This window comes from Taudactylus pleione, unplaced genomic scaffold, assembly GCF_031769625.1.
Source record: "Taudactylus pleione unplaced genomic scaffold, aTauple2 ptg000070l, whole genome shotgun sequence".
Taxonomy (NCBI): domain Eukaryota; kingdom Metazoa; phylum Chordata; class Amphibia; order Anura; family Myobatrachidae; genus Taudactylus; species Taudactylus pleione.
In genome coordinates, this window is record NW_028284472.1 from 10,035,584 (window position 1) to 10,057,051 (window position 21,468).

Here is a 21,468-nt window from a genome sequence, read left to right on the forward strand (position 1 = left end):
TGTCAGTGGCTTAAATCTTAATCCAAATTACTTCCTTACATACTGTAAAATAGGAATCCACCCATCTGTAATCCTAACCCTCTGTCCCATGCTTATTGTCTACCCCATCTGTGTCACCCCTGTCTGTCTGCCCCTCCCCTTTAGAATATAAGCTCTCAAAAGCAGTACCCTCTTCCCTCATGTGCTTTTCCTTCCTTTACTTATATTGTTATCTATTCTATACTACTTACAACAGCACCTAACCCTTGACTATTGCAGCATGTTTATATAACATGTACTTGTTTTGCAATGTCTTGTACTGTATGTCACTGTTTTCTTGTTCTGTTCAACTAATTATGTACTGTTTCTGTACTTTGTTTATGTACTTGTTAGGCACTATGGCACCCTATAAATAAAGGATAATAATAATAATAATAATAATAATCATAATAATAATAATAATAATAAAAATAATCTAAACAGAAGACAGTCAACCAACGTATAGGACCCAATGCGTTTCATCACAACAGAGCTGTGTTTAGTCACTCAGACTTCTTCAGGGGAAATCTTAGAGATGTGATTTGGGGAGTAGAGGGAGGCATCAGAAGTGATAATCTGAAGAAGGTGTGTTATGCAACTGCCACTGACAAGTGTATGGATAGAAGTGATCATCATATACATATGTAGAACTTTGCATACATGAGAATACTAGTTACCATTGATGGTGTAATGGGTAGCATTACTGCCTCACAGTCTAAATGTGTGGAATTTGTATATTCTCCCTCTGCTTGATTGGGTTTCCTTTGGGTATTCCAGTTTCCCCCACAATCCAAAAATATACTGGTAGCTTGATTGACTCCCAGCAAAATTAACCCAAGTGAGCATGCAGTAAGGAATATAGATTGTAAGCTTTACTGGGGCAGGGACTGATGTGACTGGCCAAATACTCTCTGTAAAGTGCTGCCGAATATGTGTGCATTATATAAATAGCTGGTTATAAATATATATATCCAGCACTCACACCTTATATCTTGTAATTTGCTGGGGTGCTTACTTAGAGTTTCCACTGAATTGTGGGTAACCCAACGATAAAGGATATCACATCTACTATACGTAGAGATAAATGCACTCGCCAGACTTTTGAAGTCAAAAACATACTTTAGGCTTTATTAGCATGCACATAATCCATAGTTGCCAACGTTTCGGTTCCACTCCGGAACCTTTGTCAAGGCTTCATAAGAATACAAAAGACTAAAAAACAGAAAGAGATAACAAAGTAGTGTCACATAAGACACAGTAATGCCTCCTAGGCCCTTATCTGGTTATATATTACAACTTAAATGTCAATATGCAACATAAATTGTGTTATGTTGTAACTAAAATAATCCATCAAATCACATTTATCAAATATCAAAAAAATTGCAAATGAGATAAAAGACATTCTGTATCTGGTCTAGAAAATCAGTAAATCAATGCAGAACTTCACTCATGTAGCAAATGCTTATATAGCATATATCGGGATAAGTTAACCAGAGTGCAGACTCATATATGTAACAAAGGCATGTGTGAGTATATGCTAGCCAGAGTGTACAATCACTTATGTAGCAAATGCTCAGTAAGCACATATTAGCCAGAGTGCGATGACATCAGACAAACTAAATAGAACTAAAAACAAAGGCTAGTATAACAAATAAGCTATCCATAAGAATTAATTAGTGTAAAGAGCATCATGTTATAACATATATATATATATATATATATATATATATATATCAGTCCAATGATCTATTGTAAAGATTGCTTAATAGATGATAACACTGTATACTTAATATAATACATCACCAATGCAGACAAAAACTAATACTGGGGAACATAACAATAAATAAGAAGATAAAGAGCATATCAGTACATGGAGAGATAAAAGGAAAATTATCTTAAAACATACACATGCCTGTGGACCTGAAAAAGTGTGTGTATGCATGCTGGCATGGCTGTGAATGACAGGCTGTCTGTATTTAAACCAGCCATGACAGGAAGTGGTCACAAAACAGGAAATGTGTCTTAATATGTTGAAAAGTGGTAAACTGCTTAATGTGACTGGCTTGTGGAAAAGTGACACTACACCATGTTGTGTACTGTCAATATAAAGGTGTTTTAGAGTAACTTAGTTATAATGCTGTGACTAGTTAAAGTGAAAATTAAAGAACAAGAAATGGGGCATGTGTGTAAGAGGAAGTGTGGCATCAAGTATATGACATGAAGTGTGGCAAAATCATGTCCAATAACAAGAAGAGGGGTTAGGATCACACTAGTGTTAAAACAGGAAGTGGAGCTAGGATCTCACTAGTGTTAAATAAATAGAAAAAATATTTTTTGTGGGTATAAAATGCATAATCCATAAAACAAGTCAATGTGCTAGAAGCAAGCCACAAACAATGTTTAATCGGTATAAGCTAACATATGTAACTGTTTGCATTAGAAATTAATGGTTTTTTTTATACATAATGATGCAGAACTGGTAACTAATGCCAATACATATAATATATTGTAGTGGTAATTATGAGGCCTGTTTAGCAAATAAACCAGGAGATATCACACACAAATATAGGTATATAGCAGACCAATATATCACATAATGATTATTGCAATAGTAATAACTTATCAATTGTACAATAAGTAAAAAGAAAAATTATTTAAGAGAGAATTTTATTTTTAGAAAAATATATTGTAAGGATTATTTTCATTAAGTCCACTAGGGGACACAGTGTCCAAATGAAAAATCCATTGACTTTCCTTGCATTTGAGCACTAATATACGATCACCATCATGTGGAGGTATCCAGTCTATGAGCTTACATTTTAGAGATGCAATTTGGTGTCTTGCTACTGGTTTTTCAGAGTCTCCATTTTGTATAGCCTGGCGTATAAAGGTGTGATGATTTGCCATACGTTCACGAAAATATCTGGTAGTAAGGCCAACATAATATAGGCCACAAGAGCAGATTAATATGTAATTAACATGGTCTAATTTACAGTGTAGTCTCCATTTGATGTTAATGATTTTACCACTTTGTGGGTGGGGGAAAATGGGTCCCGGAATAATGGCACTGCATGTAATGCAACCACTGCACTTGAAGCATCCTGGTCGAGACCGCATGAGCTGTGGTTTTGTATGGATTCATGGTCAGTCATAGCAACATCTGCTTAAGATTGGAGCCTCTTTTGTAGGCCATCATTGGTGGATCACTTTCACAGAAAGGTAGGGATGAATCAGTCTGTATAATTGGCCAATGTGTTCTGAGTGACTGATTTATAATATTGGATTTATTGTCAAAAGTTGTGACATGCAGAGGTCATTCATTCTTCTTTTTAAGGGTCTGGGGTTGAATAAATTTATACCTAGCTTTCTATAGACATTTACTCAAAGGTTTCTCACTATACCTTTGCTGTATGAATCGTGTTGTCATTTCTGCAAGTACCTCCTGTCTAGATAGCATTGAATTGTTCCGTAGTAGTCACAAATATTGTGATATTGGGAAGCTATCTTTAAGGCCAGATGGATGGTGGCTAGAGGCCATCAGACAAGTGTTACAGTCTGTAGGCTTATGGTACAGTGTTGATTCCAGCTTTCCATCTTGCTTGTATATTGTAATATCCAGAAAATTGATACTGCTGCCTGAGATACTCTGTGTAAATTTGATTGGTTCATCAAGTAGGTTCAATTGTGTAACAATGTGGTGAAAGGCTGTTTCTGGACCTTGCCAGAGAATGAACACATCATCAATAAAACGCTTCTAAAATAGAATAAATCGGCCATAGATAGGGAAAATATTTTGTTCCTCGTAGTTGACCATGTAGCGGTTTGCATATGAGGGGGCCAGGTTCGGTCCCATCGCAGTTCTTGACCATTGTACATAAGTCCGTATTCAATTTGAGGCGAAATGTCAAAATCGGCAATAATTTATTGCCGATGATGTCATTTTCGCCTTTTTCAATTATCCCCGTGTTCAATTACATTGACTTTTTGCCAATGCAAAAAGTCAATGTAAAAAGACTGGGATAAATATTTGCCAGACTTTAGCAGTCGAAAAAAAGTGCAGAATTGGGGTTTAGGGGTGCAGGCTTAAAAAAAATAGCCTACACCCTTGGGAATGCCCACTTAAAACGAAGTGTGCAAAAAAAAGTAAAAAATAAAAAAGATTGGCGCACCCCAAAAAAATTATTTAAAATTTTGGGGATAAAAAAATAGGAGAACAGTGTTTAAAAATAGCGAAATAGGTTCGTGGGTATTCTGTAAGTATGCGGCAGGTGTTTTCTAGAATAGGCTATTAGCGGCAGGTGCTGTTTTGCAGATTTTTTTTTAATTAGTTTAGGGATTTAAAAATATGCTTGTACCCATTTTCAAGTACCCCAAATTTGATGGGACCACATTTAAAAATGAAAAAAAAACCTAAGTGCTCTTCTGCATCACTTCATCAATGTCAGGGAAAAAACACCTGCCGCGGCTATTTAAAAATGCAGAACAAATTCTGCAGAGCTAAACGGGGGTACCAAGACTGAATCCCCATGTCTGGACATCTTTAGGGGGTTCCTAGGAACAAAACTCAAATTGACATGACTCTTCGCCGATCCAGGTTTTACCGGTTCCCGACTTCAACTACTTTGGAATTGAATACGGGGAATAGCGGGTATGTGCGCGATACTTTTCCACCTGGAAAACAGGCGAAGGAGGCAGAAAGTCCATCAAGCGAAAACTCTGGACTTTTCACCTCAAATTGAATGTGGGCCCATAGTAATCATCTTTGTAGTTGAAGTAATTTAAGTTCAAAATGAGCTCTGCTAGATCAAGATTGACTTGTGCTGGAGCATCATTACTCCCACACTTGGCCAATGCTTGTTTTAAGGTGTTAAGACCACCGACATGTGGTCTTGTTGTGTACAAAGAAGTGACGTCTAATGTTGCCAGTAAGGTACTCTCCGTGATATATATTGAGCTTAATTTTACCAAGAAGTCACTGGTGTCTCTAATGTAGCTTGCACTGGCTTTTACAAGAGGCTGTAGAAAGTAGTCTACAAATATCGCCAAAGGTTGTAAAGTAGAACCTCTTGCTGATATTATAGGTCTTCCAGGTGGATTGTTTCATGTTTTATGTATCTTAGGAATAAAGTAAATAGTCAGGCAAATAGGTTTATCTACTGTTAGATAGATCCACCTTGCAGAAAGTGCTAAATTAAGTATATTATCCACTTTGTTCTTAATTTCTCTAGTGGGATTGTACGTCAATTTTTCATACGTGGATTCATCCAGCAATTGCCATGTTAGTTCTCTATCATAGTCTACCCAGTCATATCACAATGCATCCACCTTTGTCAGCTGGTCGAATGACTATCTGATCAATGTTTATAAGTTTCCCCGGTGCTATTTTTTTGCCTGTGTAAGATTATTATACATTTTATCATCTTTAATGACTCCTGTATCCTGGGTAACTAATCTTAAGTAGGTTTTAATACTTGGGTTGCTAGATGGTGGATCGAAGTTGGAGGACGGTTTGAATATTTTCTGTGTATCAACAGATTGTTTGTCTTGGAAGAATTCTTTTAAGTGTAGCCTGCACCCAATTTCTAATGGCCAATGGTCCATTTGAATGGATTATGTCTATTTGTAGACACAAACGATAGGCCTATCAGGTGGGGTCTGTGTTTTCTTGGGTGTCTCAGTTTTGATCCATGGTTTTCTCTAAAAAAGGATCCCTTGGGGGTCTGGAATCGACAAGGTCTATATCCGATGTGGTGCCTGAGGAGTATGTTTCTAGTGGATAGATCGATTGTCTTCTCCTTTGGCGAAGTTTGGTGTGTCTAGGGTACCCCAAATGGAGGGCTATGTCTCCTACTAGCCAGCGGTAAACCGTGTGATTTTTGTAATCAGCGTTTACAACAGATAACTTCTTGTGCTTAAAGAAAATCAGTTCCCTTCTGTAGACATCTACTTGTGTGCTGAGACATTCAAGCCAATTAGTGTATTGATCATCCTTAAGCATACTCAGTTGAGACTGATTAAATAGCTCCAGTTAATTTTTTACTTTCTGAAGTTCATGACCAACTTCTTCCACTATTAACACAATAAGGTCCATGGAGCACTTATTGCATATACTGCACCATCTACTGCAGAAAACCGGGATGGTGCGTCTGATCGTGGGCGTGTTACTAATCCGAAACCCTTGAGGGATTTGTTTATTGCAGTAATATTGCGAAAGAAACTGCCCATGGAATATATATATATATATATATATATATATATATAGTTCCACAATAAGGAGGGCACTCCCATTTACAAAAATAGAAAAATGTTTTTATTTATTCATATGTATGGAAAAAGAACCATAGAATTTCACCACACTTATTGTTCCATAACACAAAAATAGGGAGAATTCTTCATCATCACCCACTTGAAAGGTATAGCAGTAAACTCCTGGCTCAATATTACATGCCTTTAACAGCCATCAGGCTGATGCATGTGCAAAACAGCATTTGAATGATGTAAAATCAGATCACATGAAAATACTTATTCTGTTTGTCAACTTCAGTCCCCTTATGTCGGGACCGTTAAAGACAAGCATCATCAAAATGTTGGAATTCCTTCTGAGCATGCTGATGTGTTGGGATGATGGCCTGCAGTAGAGCGGCAGGGATGCACCCCCACTGACTCCACTATGAGGCTGAAACATACACATGCAGGATCACGTGAGAAGGGAGGTTGAAATCAAAGAAGGGTGATGGTGACGTTACGCCAGCGGGGAAAGGGCGGAAGTGACGCGAAAGGACCTGCAGAGAGAATGGGCAGAAGTGACGCAGCTAGCCACCGGGAGCAGTACACACATCCTGGATACTGGAGATTACACCAACCGGATATGACGCGCACAGAGAAGGACACGTAACACGCTAACCGGATTTGATGCGCATGGACAAGGGCATGTGACACATGAAGTGAGGGCGGAAGCTACACATACACCCGATCACTAGGGATATAAATATTAATAACTAAGGGCGGAAGTCCCCCGGGGCCCGATCATACTAAGAAGAAGAAAGATTTGATAAATTACTCAAAACCACTATTAGATGAGCGTCTAGCTGGAGTATATGATAAGCACTATGATGCACTTGTTTGTATATGAGTTTTGGTAAAATTGGGACATCATTATTCAGAGGAAGTGATGTCATTGATTACCACCAATCAATACTAATTAGTGTGGTATATATAGTCCCTAAATCTTTAATGGAGCCATATTACCCTTGAAGAAGTCTGGGGAATGGATGAAATGTGTTGGGTAGCTCCATACATGCCTTACACGAACCTACTTGAAAAGATCTATCTATATAAAAGATAAGCACTTGGCACTTTTTGCCATTCATCTATTTTATCCAATTTTTAATATTCACCTTATGTATTATGCTGATTATGAAATATTTTTAAAAAAATATCCTGCTATATATTTATGTGTTCATTAATATTTCTCTTTGTATACCACTATATGCACTTTTTTATTCATTAAATATTGCAATTTTTTATCTTAAGTTCTGTCCTTTTTAAACTGGTTATAATATGTGATATATGAGTTGTTGTATAGAGATATATATAGGAACAAACGTTTATTCTAGAGGTCTTATTACTTAGCACAGTTTCATGCACTGTTGCACTGACACTTTATTAACACTAGCAACCAGCTTTATTACTTTTTCTTTTTTTTTTGGGGGGGGGACTAATTTTTAGGCACTTCCAGAGTGTATTAAAACTCAATTACTATTGATATTCAGCACATTGATATTATTTATATGTATAAAAATCTTCCTTTAATTCACTAAGGACACTAGTTATTTATTCATTCACTTATTTATTTATCTATATATTAATCTATGAATTGTACTTGAGCACTATTGTAGCCTTTCTCCAAGTACACTTCAAACATATATATATATATATATATATATATATATATAAATATATAGAGATGTACAGTATGTTATTCATAATTAAGTATTAAGGCTACAAAATGTCATTATACAGCCAACATGCTGCACAGGTTATTTTTAAGCAGCTTGTTTATGCTGTACTGCAATTTTCAACTTACATCAAGTTTAAAATAAAATTATTAGCAACAATTGTCATGATTTAAAAAGTGGATTTTGATTGTCATAGCCAATATCATTATCATCATCATCATTGTACAAATATACCCCTATTAGAGATAAAACTTTATAATGTCTTCATCCACAGACATTTGAATAAAAAATATGTTTATTCCGTCCAGTTAATCCTCATTCTCTATTTCTATGACCCCCACCCCCACTCACGTCCATCAATAGGGAAATCTCATCACCCTGGCTATTTCAATAGGATTTTGTTACTGCTGTTGTTTTGTCTCCAAAACTTTAATACTAACATTAAATCACATAACAGCTTAATAAGAATCAATGCTGCAAAGAATGAGGCCACTAGCACAGGTTATTTATATACCAGTCTCCTCTGATTTCATAATTAGATCAATGTCCTGTACACTATTATTGCACTAACAATGAAATCAGATTATTTAAAAAGGAATGAAAAGGCTTTTATACCTCATGTCACGCACATGTTTCATAGAAAGGATTATTACGTGATGATATAGTACTACATAACACGAATACGCAACCTTTAATGCAAACATCATTTAGGGGCTGTATACTGTACATATATTAATGAAAGTTATAATTCAGCAATTCACCTATTTAATGTCATCAAGAAGTTTTGGATAAACCAAATTGTTAGATACAAATATAAGACTATTTTGAGGGATGTTTGAAATCCAGCAGCTTCAAGGAATATATTGGAAAGGTCGATCGTGTTTATTTGTGCTAAATCTCCTGCAAGAACTGATCCAGGTGAGAAAAAATCCTCACCAAAAGTTGATATTGGAGGACATGCGTTTACAGGGTTTTAAGAAGGATATCCATTCTTCATATGTTCCAACCAGATTTCCTCATGCTTGTCTGTTACCCCTGCAGTGATATGGCGGTCTGTGACCAGCAACATCACTGCCAGAATGGCATTCTGGAGCACTTGCACCGGGAACAACAAGTCCATGAAATTAAACTTATGTTGCTCTCTGCCAGTGCAGAAATCAGCTGTAGGAATGGGGTCTGGTGATCAGCCCTCCCTGAACCATGCTCTGCTGAGATGTAATTTTGGGGGGGGGTTAATGCCACAGGGTAGATGTTATTTCCCCCCATTATAATTATTGGGGAGGGGCTCTACATACTGTGTATATAGTGACACATGGGGAGTTTGCTAACAACATTGGTACTTTTGGACACTGGGAACAACTGTATTGCCACCAGTGGGTGAGGAAAATTCCAATGGGGTTTGATTGCCCCTTGGGATCTGTTAACACTTGAAATTGGGGGCTTAGATGTGCTGTTGACTCAAGGGTATGTTTGTTTATTTGCACTTCATGGATTATTATTTTTGTTATATTTATAATTACATTTCATAGGTATGAGTGTTGAGGCAGTTTTGTCACATGATCATGTTCTTAGAGTCTTTATTGAATACAGTAGCTGCAGGATTGAGATGGAAACCTGGTGGTGTTGTGAAAGTACTGCAGTCAATAGCTTTCTGTTTTGCCCCCTCCTCCTGTTAGGTTGTCCATCATGCAAAGCCAGGGGAAGTTGTATAGGATCTTTAGGGCCTAGCGCCGTGGTCAGGTGGTTGCCCAAATACATTTTATTTAATGAGTGGAACTGGTATCTGCTTTACATTGTTGTTTCTTTACCACTATGTCTCTGAGTATTTTTAAATAAGGTTGTGATTCCTTTCAAGCACACATAGAATGAAGGGAGGAAATTGACTGTTAGGTGATTTAATACACAAGATTGTGCCACAGTAGAACCACTAAGTCACATATATATTATTAATATGTGAGTGCAGCATGGCTGAAGGCAATGTTGTTTGTGCACTCTGTGACTAGTAAGAACACAGGTAAGCAGCTGTGCTCCCTTCTGTGAGATAATCCCATCCATTAAAAGTAACTTTCATTGATATAAAAATAAGATATAGTATGTCTCCATGAACCTAGCTTGGAAAATATGTATATAATTTTTTAGTGCATGTTGCAACCTTATGTTATGTACGAGGCACAGCACAAATCGTGTGGCTCACAGGAGGACATGTCAATCCAACTGCACGTGTCAAGTCCAGTGTGACCCCCGGAGGAGCCTGGAAGGTGAAGTTCTGCAGCAGCTTCGTGAAGAACATGAAGAGCTCCATTTTGGCCAAATTCTCACCAGCACAACTTCTCTTACCTAGAACAAAGACACATGGTGGATGATATAATATTATTATATTCGTATATGTATTAGATTGCAAATTACTTTGAGGTTATCAGCTTTAATAACAATTCTGTAATAGGAGCAAATATTATCAAACCAGGGGCCTGATTCAGCAAGGATCACAACTGCGATTATGCATGCGATCGGCCAATTGTTGCGTTTGGTGCATGCGTATGCATCGCCGTGCACGTGCGAGAACCAGCCACTGCGATCACAGTGACTGTGCAGACCTATTGCAGAGTGATTAACAGGAAGTACCGTTTGTGGGAGGTGGCGATGGGGTGGTCAGCGAAGTGAGTTTGAATGCCGTTGCAGGGGCGTGCATAAATTATCCACTGTGATGCCATACGCAGCTTGGCCTTTCACTGCGTGCAATGAGGTTAGCAATTCCTGAGTAAGGTCAGACCTTGTGCAAGTGAGCGTGAGGCTCCGATTGTACTCCATGTTACCAATGGCTTCGCAGCCTTGCTAAGTATTATGGATGTGAGTAAGGTAAGGGAAGCGTCCTTATGTTGTGCTGCAATGGCATAGCGATTGCAATGGATTACCATATCATTGCAGTGAGACTGCGTGCGTAATCGCCAAAAATATCATAAGTAACTCACCAGCTGAGAAAGGCATGAATGCTTCATTCTTCACAAAATTGCCATCGGCGTCCAGGAAATGTTCCGGGTAAAACTCTTTTGGTTTTTCAAAGTGATCCTTGTCATACAGCACTGATGTCAGCAATGGGATTACGTGTGTCCCCTGAAGAAGTAATAACATTTCAATACTGACACTTACTGTATGTGCGGAAAAACTTTAGTGTGTAGGATTCAGTTTTGTTATTGTTAAGAAGATTGTATTTATCTGCTGGTAGTTCATGGTGCAAGCATTTAGATATTCTTCATAGAAGCAGAATCTGATGGCTGATAACACCCCCCAAAAAAACCTCCTAAAAAAAACTCAAATCCATTTTGATTCTTGCTTGTGCTTAATGGGAGTATGAGAGTACTCCCTTTATTGAGGGAACTGTTTACTGTATTATGGGCCTGATTTAGAGTAGTACATACACCCAATGGTTTGCATACTACTCCTATGTGAGAAGATCGGTCAATGCACAGGATGTGCACTGCGCATGTGCCGGTCTTCTGCTGCAAGATCTCTCGCAGTTCCTGATTGGCAAGCTTGGCAGGGACGGCCTCCATTCCTGAATAAGGAGGTGTGTCGCCCCCTGTTTTCTGGTAGTGCTGAGACCAGGGGGAATCAGTATGTAATGCTGTCAGGATGCCTCCTGTCAGAATACCAACAGCGGCAACCCTCTTTTCTTGTAGCCTAACCCTCCCCATCCCTCACCCTAACCCATTAGGGCCTAAACCTAACCCTTCCCCCATCGTGGTTAAAACTAACCCTTCCCCCTTAGTGCCTAACCCTAACCCCCAAAGTGGTGCCAAACCCTAACCAACCCCCATAGGGGTGCCTAACCCTAACCTCCCCCCCTCAAAAAAAACCCTAACTTTAACCCCAATACACTCCCTAATACTAACCCCCCCACGCGGCTAACGCTAAGGGCCCCCAGACTTACCTTGTTTGGGCTGGCATCCTTCGGCATTCCAGCTTTGGGATTAAGATAGGCGTCAGTATTTCCACACCTATCTTAAGTCTCTCGTCAGGATTTCTCTGTCAGTATTGAGACTGGCGGCATTCGCGGCTGCCAGTCTCATAACTACATCCCGGCCAGGGTCCCTGTTTTCCAACACAGACTTCCTGGACTCGGCTACAGAGCTGCGAAGGGCCAATCCGATCTCAGATTGCCGATGGTCTCTCAGACAAGCCAATGCTTGTTCTTAGGATGCAGAACTGGGATCTGCGATGCGGTCAGGAGATGTCTATTTGCAATAGCCGCCTCCTGGTGCATTAGCATATTAGTTGTATGGTATTGTACCATCGCTTTCTCTGAGGCTATGCAATACCGTATAACTCTTACTCAGGCCCTGTGGGTCGTGATGACTCCGAGCCACCTTGTGTCACAATACTGCCGTTTGTAAGTCTGGCCTCATTTGCAACAATATGTTGAACTAATTTAGTCAGTGTAATGAAGCACTTGCTACTGTCATGGACATCAACTGACCACCCATGTTTACTGTATGTTAAGACTGTAACAGACTACTGTATTTGTGCCTAATGCTCATCACACTTATTACTATTCTGCCCATTTTTAATACACATTTTCAGCATCTATGAAACACAAAATGTGTTACAATATTATGGGGTCTATTTACTAAGCAGTGCTAGGAGAAAAAGTGAAAGGAGATAAAGTACCAGCCAATCAGCTCCTTACTGTAATTTTTCAAACACAGCCTGTGACATGGCAGTTAGGAGCTGATTGGCTGGTACATTATCTCATTTCACTTTGTCTCCTAACACTGCTTAGTAAATAGACCCCCAAATATTAACTGCTTAAAGGAACTTTACCCTTTACTCGTGGACAGATGCCTGCTTTAACTGACCAAGAATGCATCACATATTAATATCCCCTACTTTGTTTTAAACATGGTTTCACCCTCTTCCCAGCCCATTGTAATATTTGCTGCTGAAATTTAAAACATATCAAGTTTAAGGGGAGATATACCAAACCTTGAAGAGAGTTGAAGTGGAGAGAGAAAAAGTACCAACCAATCAGCTTCTGTCTCTTTTCAAAGTCAGCCTGTCTAATGACAGTTAGATGCTATTTGGTTGGTACTTTCTCTCCAAGGTTTGATACATCCCCCCCTCTTAGGTTAGAGAGATTAATTAATACATACACTACCGTTCAAAAGTTTGTGGTCACCCTGACAATTTCGTGTTTTACATGAAAACTGACTTTTATTTATCAAATGAGTTGCAAAATGAAAAGAACATATAGTCAAGACATTGGCAAGGTTAGCAATAATGATTTTTATTAGAAATAATAATTTTGTCCTTCAAACTTTGCTTTCGTCAAAGAATGCTCCTTTTGCAGCAATTACAGCATTGCAGACCTTTGGCATTCTATTTGTTCATTTGTTTAGGTAATCTGAAGAAATTTCAACCCACGCTTCCTGAAGCACCTCACACAAGTTGGATTGGCTTGATGGGCACTTCTTGCGTACCACAAGGTCAAGCTGCTCCCACAACATCTCAGTGGGGTTGAGATCAGGTGACTGCGCTGGCCACTCCATTACAGACAGAATACCAGCTGCCTGCTTCTTCCCTAAATAGTTCTTGCATAATTTGGAGGTGTGCTTTGGGTCATTGTCCTGTTGGAGGAGGAAATTGGCTCCAATCAAGCACTGTCCACAGGGTATGGCATGGCGTTGCAAAATGGAGTGATAGCCTTCCTTATTCAAAATTCCTTTTACCTTGTACAAATCTCCCACTTTACCAGCACCAAAGCAGCCCCAGACCATCACATTACCTCTACCATGCTTGACAGATGGCCTCAGGCACTCTTCCAGCATCTTTTCACTTGTTCTGCATCTCACAAATGTTCTTCTGTGTGATCCAAACACCTCAATCTTCGTTTCTTCTTTTCATAATACTTTTTTCCATTCTTCCTCTGTCCTGTGTTCTTTTGCCCGTATTAATCTTTTCCTTTTATTGGCCAGTCTCAGATATGGCTTTTTCATTGCCAATCTGCCTAGAAGGCCAGTATCCCGGAGTCGCCTCTTCACTGTAGACGTTGACACTAGCTTTTTGCGGGTACCATTTAATGAAGCTGCCAGTAGAGGACTTGTGAGGTGTCTATTTCTCAAACTAGAGACTCTAATGTACTGGTCTTCTTGCACAGTTGTACACCAGGGCCTCCTACTTCTCGTTCTACTCTGGTTAGTGCCTGTTTGTGCTGTTCTCTGAAGGGTACACACCGTTGTAGGAAATGTTCAGTTTCTTGACAATTTCTCACATGGAATAGCTTTCATTTCTAAGAACAAGAATAGACTGTCAAGTTTCACATGAAAGTTCCCTTTTTCTGGCCATTTGGAGAGTATAATCGAACCCACATATGTGATGCTCCAGATACTCAACTAGCTCAAAGGAAGGCCAGTTTTATAGCTTCTCTAGCGAGCAAACACATTTTCAGCTGTGCTAACATAATTGCACAAGGGTTTTCAAGGGTTTTCTAATCATCCATTAGTCTTCTAATGCGCTTAGCAAACACAATGTACCATTAGAACACTGGAGTGATGGTTGCTGGAAATGGGCCTCTCTACACCTATTTAAATATTCCTTTAAAATGCAGACGTTTTCAGCTAGTATAGTCATTTACCACATTAACAATGCATAGAGTGTATTTCTGATTAATCAAATGTTCTCTTCATTGAAAAAAACAGTGCTTTTCTTTCAAAAATAAAGACATTTCTAAGTGACCCCAAACTTTTGAACGGTAGTGTATCTATAGATGGACACAGAATTTTCAGGATTGATAAATGCTAGTTAGAAGATGATTAATCGCTTTGGAAAACATCTCCCCCATAATCTCCTAGAAGAAAGCAGCACCTACAATGATGGAAAACCAGATTTGCTTCTTACCTTTGGGATAAAATATCCTCTGAATGTAACATCCTGAGTAGTAGCATGCGGGAGATTAGTCGGGACTATATTTCCAAATCTTTGAGTCTCGTGAACGACAGCGTCAGTGTAGGGCATGTCCTTACGATGAACTGCCTGAGGCTCCGATGAACCAATAACTTTATCAATCTCATTTTGGACTTTTCCTGTTTCCAAAATACAATTTTAAATACATTAAACACAAAACCACTTGTGGAATCCATCATCCATGTGCTTTCAGTTCACTTACTACAATTGGCACTTAACTCACCAGCAAAATCAGTCAAATGATACAGTACTGTACTGTATGTACATATGCTTTGCTGTTTTTTTTGTATTTTTTTTTGTCATTTCAAAATAAGAAGTGATATGATTCAGAATAACTTAGAAATGCAAGACATTGTCTTACTTTGGATTTCGGGGTACTTCATCATCAACAGAAGACCCCATCTCAGAGTGTTTGAGGTCGTCTCCATGCCAGCCGCAAACAGGTCGGTCACAAGCACCAATAGATTTTCATTGGTGAAATACAAATCCGGACTCGGTTTCTCCTACAATGCATAAAACGTGCATTATTAAAAAAAAACAAGCAAAGAACTGTTCATCACTTCTTTTAGTGTCAATTATTTTAAAATATATAGAAAATGATTAAAATATATTAAAAACTAATATATATTTATCATTGCACGCAATCAACATAAAGCTTTATTATTATATGAAGATGGCAGGTGCTAGGTATAAATGTTGAGCCATATTAATCAGTGACATCACAAGGGGGATGTGGGGGATGCAGGCTGCACTGGGTGACACTATCCGAGCTGCTCTGCCATTTTGGTGTCACCCCCTCAGATGGTGTCACCACGCGTCATCCTTCCACACTGCCCTGTGTCTGAAGAGCCTGGGGGCTTCCAGAGTGACAACAATGGGGGCGTGACACATGGTTATGCCTCCAAAACTGGACAAACCAGGAGGTGAGGCCTCACACACAGGCCCCGTCAGCAAGTGACGGGTCTAGAGGTACCGCACTAGGTGTCACCACACCCAGTGGTACCTCCGATATTAATAAAGTCTTCTCTGTGGATGATGAGTGGTGCTCAATGTTCTCAAGACTGCAGAACAATTGTCACCCCCGATTGTCAGGTTTATTTATAAAAAGCATTTGCCTTCCTGGGAAGTGATGCCATTGCTCACATACGCCATGTATGTTGCATGGACAATAATTTCCAATAGATGGGGGCGGGGATTTAATGTTATGAAAACCTAAAAGTAAAATTTTCCTCTATGCAATTTTGGAATGGGGATTAATGTTGAAGCAAGAACTACAAAGTATTTATTTGTGGTGTTTATATATATATATATATATATAATTAATCTCTACTGCAAGTCAATATAGTAGTACTGCAATGAGCTATACTCCAGGGTTGGGTACGAGATGCTGTCGCTCAGAATCCCGGTGGGCAAAATCCCAATGCCGGGATCTTGACTAGTGGTAAGTACCCCTACACTAACCCTAACCCTCCCTCCCCACAGCCTAACCCTAGCCATCCCTCCCTGCAGCCTAACCCTCCCCCCCGCAGCCTAACCCCAACTCTAGTGCCTATCCCTAACCCCTAACCCTTCCTCTAACCCTAATACTTACCATCTGGATTCCAACGGGCGGGATGTTGGTGCCAGGATTCTGAGCATCGGCATCCCAACACCTGGGATCTCATCTACATCCCATACTTCAGGTGTACTGCTCTGAGATGGCATAAGGAGTGGACACCTGTGCCCCATCCTAGCTCCTTATTGCATAGTTTGCGTTGTTATTTAGATATTTCTAGGTAAAGTAGTCCATACAGTGAGGCTTACTTACAAAAAAAACATCATAAAAGAGCCAGTAAGTGCTGCATTACCTCCTGTTGTTTCACCAGGAATGTGTCAATAAGATTCCTCTGGTCATTAACATCCAATTGCGTCTTATAGCCGGTGAAAGTCTCTCTAATAAATTTGTGCATTTCATCTTTGTTTTTAATAACTGTTTTCTGAATGCCAGGAAACCAGCTCATCACAGAGGGAAATGCGTTGTACAGCTTACAGAGAAAGAAGATAGATTTATACACGTCTACAGACACACAGCAGTCAGTGGGAGTCAAAAATCACTTTACATATTTTTTTTTTTTATCAAAATCTATATAAAATCATATTTTCTTTTCAATTCTGACATCCCTTGTACTAAAACTGTCCTCCATCATTGGAATAACAGCACCTCTTTGTAGATGGAAGATAAAGGACTAGATTCCCTAAGATGCATGTTTTGCAAGCTGCTGATTCTCTATGGTTTTGACCCTGAACTTTTAAAAGGCATTCATATTAAATGCAAAACACGATGTGTTTTGCATTTAATGTTATTGCCATTTGAAATTTCAGAGTCAAAACTGCAGAGAATCAACAACTTGCAAAATCTGCATCTTAGTACATCTAGTCCAAAGAGTCACTGTAGGCTGACATTACAATTTTTAATAATTTCTAGCATAATGTTTAGCTTGGGAATGTGGTGTGTTGGTGCACTGTTGGGATTGTGGCATGTTGGTGCACTACTGGGACCATGGTGTGTTGGTGCACTGCTGGGATTGTGGTTTGTTGGTGCACTACTGGGACCATGGTGTGTTGGTGCACTGCTGGGATTGTGGTTTGTTGGTGCACTACTGGGACCATGGTGTGTTGGTGTGCTGCTGGGATTGTGGTGTGTTGGTGCACTACTGGGACCATGGTGTGTTGGTGCACTGCTGGGATTGTGGTTTGTTGGTGCACTGCTGGGATCATAGTGTGTTCACTACCAGTGTTTGGACCCCAAGCGATCACCTAATTTCTAAATTAACATGAGTATGATGTCTGGTGTCATATTATACATATGAGTTGAACCTGTCAATGTCTTTGCATCCAGTATGTTATTTAATTCTAATGGGTTTCTAAAATACAGCAACTTAATGCAAAGTAACTTAGTACTAGAGTGATACAACATCAAGGGGTCTATTTCCTAAGCAGTGTTAGGAGACAGAGTGAAAAGTGATAAGAAAGTGATAAGGTGCCAGCCAATCAGCTCCCAACTGTCATCTCACAGACTGTGTTTGAAAAATGACAGTTGGGAGCTGATTGGCTGGCACCTTATCACTTTCTTAGCACTTTTCACTCTGTCTCCTAACACTGCTTAGTAAATAGACCCCCAAGTTTCTTGTGTCCCTAACGGTGGTGTAAATATGTCCAGTTCTCTGTGATTAGCGGCAAATATAAATATTATCACAATAAAAATCAGTGCGATTAAATATACTTTGGGTGACTTTAAACTAAGGTGCAAAAAGAAGGTTAATAAATTCTAATTATTGAGGAACTGCAAATGGATCTTGGTAACGAGGTAACGCAGATTTCCCCTCGGAGATGTACTTAAATATCGGTTTTACATACATTTCTGAATCAGGTGCAACATCACTCAATAGTAACAAATGCTTTGTACAGTATATTGATATTTAGTATTTTCTCAATTGGCACTGCTGTTCCAGATATTGTGGTCAAATAAGATCTATCTTTCTCTTTATTATGCTGTATATGGTATATACTGTACAGTATCTTGAGATTGATAATCTGGATAGCTTTACATTCATAAAAACTGTTATCAGTTATGAAGGTCCCCTTGTGGGATCTCCTGCATGCTGGCTAGTTGTTATTAATATAGAAAAAGCAGGGCCAGTCAGGGTTGTCTTAACAGCAGTGTGGGCCCTGGGCAAAGCAATGCACTGGGGCCCCTACCCACCCTTTCACATGGTAAATGGTTAATAAAATGAAACCCTCCTGCATGCCCATCAGACCTCCCACACATGCAGAGAGACTCTGTCTGACTTTTTTGAAGCTGGCAGATGAAGTGAATCTGTGACTGAGGTGAGTACTCGTCATCGGAGGAGTGCACCGGTGGCCGACTTATAAAAATATCACAAATTTACCAACTGGCCGCGGCTGCAGGGGGGTGGGTTGGCGGGCCCCTACAAGCTTCGGGCCCTTGGGCAACTGCCCAACAAGCCCAATGGAAGAGATTGCCCTGGGGCCAGTGCTACCATTACTCAACCTTAGGCAGCCGCCTAGAGGTGAGGGCCACGGGAGGGCGCCACTGAATCCACAAGAGTAAAAATGAATGGCATAATTCATGGTTGAGTGACATATTATGAATTTGTGGCAGTATTATGAGGTACATTATGATTTTGGTGCTCTACTGTGTGTAATATTATATATAGTATATTATGAATTTGGGACACTGCTGTGTGGCATATTATTTAACTGGGGAGACTGATGTGTGGCATATTAGAATTGGAGGGAGGTGGGGCGGTTGGTGAAATGTTGCCTAGGGAACCCGGAAACCTTGCACCGGCCCTGAGGAAAAATAATCTTTTGTCTGCTCCTTTCACTTCATATGTTCAATGAATTTATAGGTAAATGAGTCATATTTGTTACATATATGGGATAAAACCTCAATAAATTTTGAGTCCCCACACGGGTGATCTTTTTTACAGATTTTTGTTCATTAACACTGAAAAGTAATTATTATTACATTATTTTTCACATGCAAATAGGGCATACTTGCCGACAATCAGTTCCCTCCTTCCGGGAGGGAGCTGATTGTTGGCTAACAGCGGGGGATGTGCCCGGCCATGACATCACATTTGGGGGTGGAGCTGGGGCAGAGCCCCATGATTGCATCATCGTGGCCCCGCTCCCTCTTCACAATGGCGTTATTTTCAGCATTGTGAAGCAGGGGGCGGGGCCACGATGACGTGATTCGCTGCTGGGGTTTTTATATTAACTCTGTGGGGGTTGGGAGGGATGCCGGCTTCCGGGAGGCTTGCCTACCCTTCCGGTGGTCCGGGAGCGGAATTGGGAGGCTCCCGGCCAAATCGAGAGGGTAGGAAAGCCTGATATAGGGTAGTTTCAGTGCCTAGTTTTGAAGGGTTTCACCAGTGACAATATAGATGTATGCGGCAGTCACTGTCATTTCTAGATCTTATTGCTTTGTAATACACTGCCACAATTATCAGATATACATCAGGCCACGAGTGATCAGATACTACCAACGATAAACCTAAGTCTCTTGCGGTTCACTACCACAGTGTAATCTTAGGGATCAATTTATTTAGACGCGACATAGTGCGCACTAATGGTATTGCCTGACTTACAGACTTTTGTTCGCTGCCCCATAAGGCTGCTTACAAAAATCCACAAATCAGCGGTGAGATTGGGCAGCGAAAGGGGCGAGTTCAGCTGCCGTTGCCGGTATTTCTACGCCGTTATAGTGACAACCCTCTCTCCCGCTTTAATTGACCCACAAAACTCAGATTAATATTGACACACATATTATAAAATTGCTTATTACAAGATAACGGGAGAGAGGACGATGAGCAGCAAATGCCAACACTGAAAATCACTAAGGAACAACTGTTTCTATTTGCAGCATAAAATATTAATATTGAGACACACGGATTATGCGCCTTCAGTGGACATTATTTGTATGCGTTATTATTATATTACCATGTAATATATTAACTTATGTGATATTTTATACCCTATAAATGCTATTGAATGTAAACCTTTCAGTGACTATAGTACTATTTTTTGATGTTAGAGCGAATTATATTTCTGGTTGCTGATGAGAACATTTGTCTATCTGCAGCAATAGATGGTATAAAATATGAATGTTACTTCTTACCATGGCCATCGGGCTACCAACTAAGTGGATATTTTCATTGACAATCTTCAAAAGTTTCAGGAGTGTTGGATCCTCATAATCAAATCGATGGCTCAGTAATATGGAAACAATTATATTGGCAACAGCAGCATTTATAATCATGGTGTTATCAAAGGGTTTGCCTGGAATTACAAAGATATTTAGGGGGAGATTTATCAAATATTGGAGAGGGATAAAGTACCAACCAATCAGCTCCTACCTGTTATTTTTTCAAGCCTATAACTTGACACTTTGAAGCTGATTGGTTGGTACTTTATCTCTCTCCACTTTATCTCACTCCATGATTTGATACATCTCCCCCTATAAGAACATTAATAAATAAATTTTAAACTGCTGTAAAAGTAATCATATTTTTAGATAATTTTGATAAGTAAGCTAATATTTGCCCAAGAAATTAATATTTTGTTTTATTATAGTGACACCAGAAACAATGTTGTAACTCAATGTGTATAGAATCTGGAACAACATTTTATAAAATACTGATTCTAAAAGTGTATTATTATTATTACTATTATTATTATACCACATTTCAGTGTCTGCAGTAGCATAAAGGGAATATACACCCATCAGCCATAACATTAAAACCACCTGACTAGTATTATATAGGTCCCCCTTGTGCTGCCAAAACAGCTCTGACCCATTGAGACATGGGGGTATATCTACTAAAGCGAGAGTTTTTTAGAAGAGGAGATTTTACACATAGCTACCAATCAGATTCTACTTAACATTTAGCCTGAATCTGATTGGTTGCTATGGGCAACAATTACACTTCTAAAAACTCTTAATTTAGTAAATATACCCCAAGACCGCTGA

The 21,468-nt window shown here is 39.4% G+C and overlaps 1 protein-coding gene across 1 annotated transcript in view; it reads right to left on the reverse strand.

Moving 5' to 3' along the window:
* Nucleotides 1-8,229: 8,229 nt before the first annotated feature.
* LOC148533764 (cytochrome P450 2C5-like) overlaps nucleotides 8,230-21,468 on the reverse strand; it is a 96,717-nt gene continuing 83,478 nt past the window's right edge. Inside the window, exons 5-10 of the mRNA XM_088467249.1 lie at nucleotides 20,617-20,777; nucleotides 16,781-16,957; nucleotides 15,295-15,436; nucleotides 14,868-15,052; nucleotides 10,946-11,087; nucleotides 8,230-10,313 (exon numbers count right to left, since the gene is read on the reverse strand). Coding sequence (XP_088323375.1) covers nucleotides 10,135-10,313; nucleotides 10,946-11,087; nucleotides 14,868-15,052; nucleotides 15,295-15,436; nucleotides 16,781-16,957; nucleotides 20,617-20,777 — 986 coding nt within the window. The 3' untranslated portion in view covers nucleotides 8,230-10,134. The remainder of the gene's footprint in view (nucleotides 10,314-10,945; nucleotides 11,088-14,867; nucleotides 15,053-15,294; nucleotides 15,437-16,780; nucleotides 16,958-20,616; nucleotides 20,778-21,468) is intronic.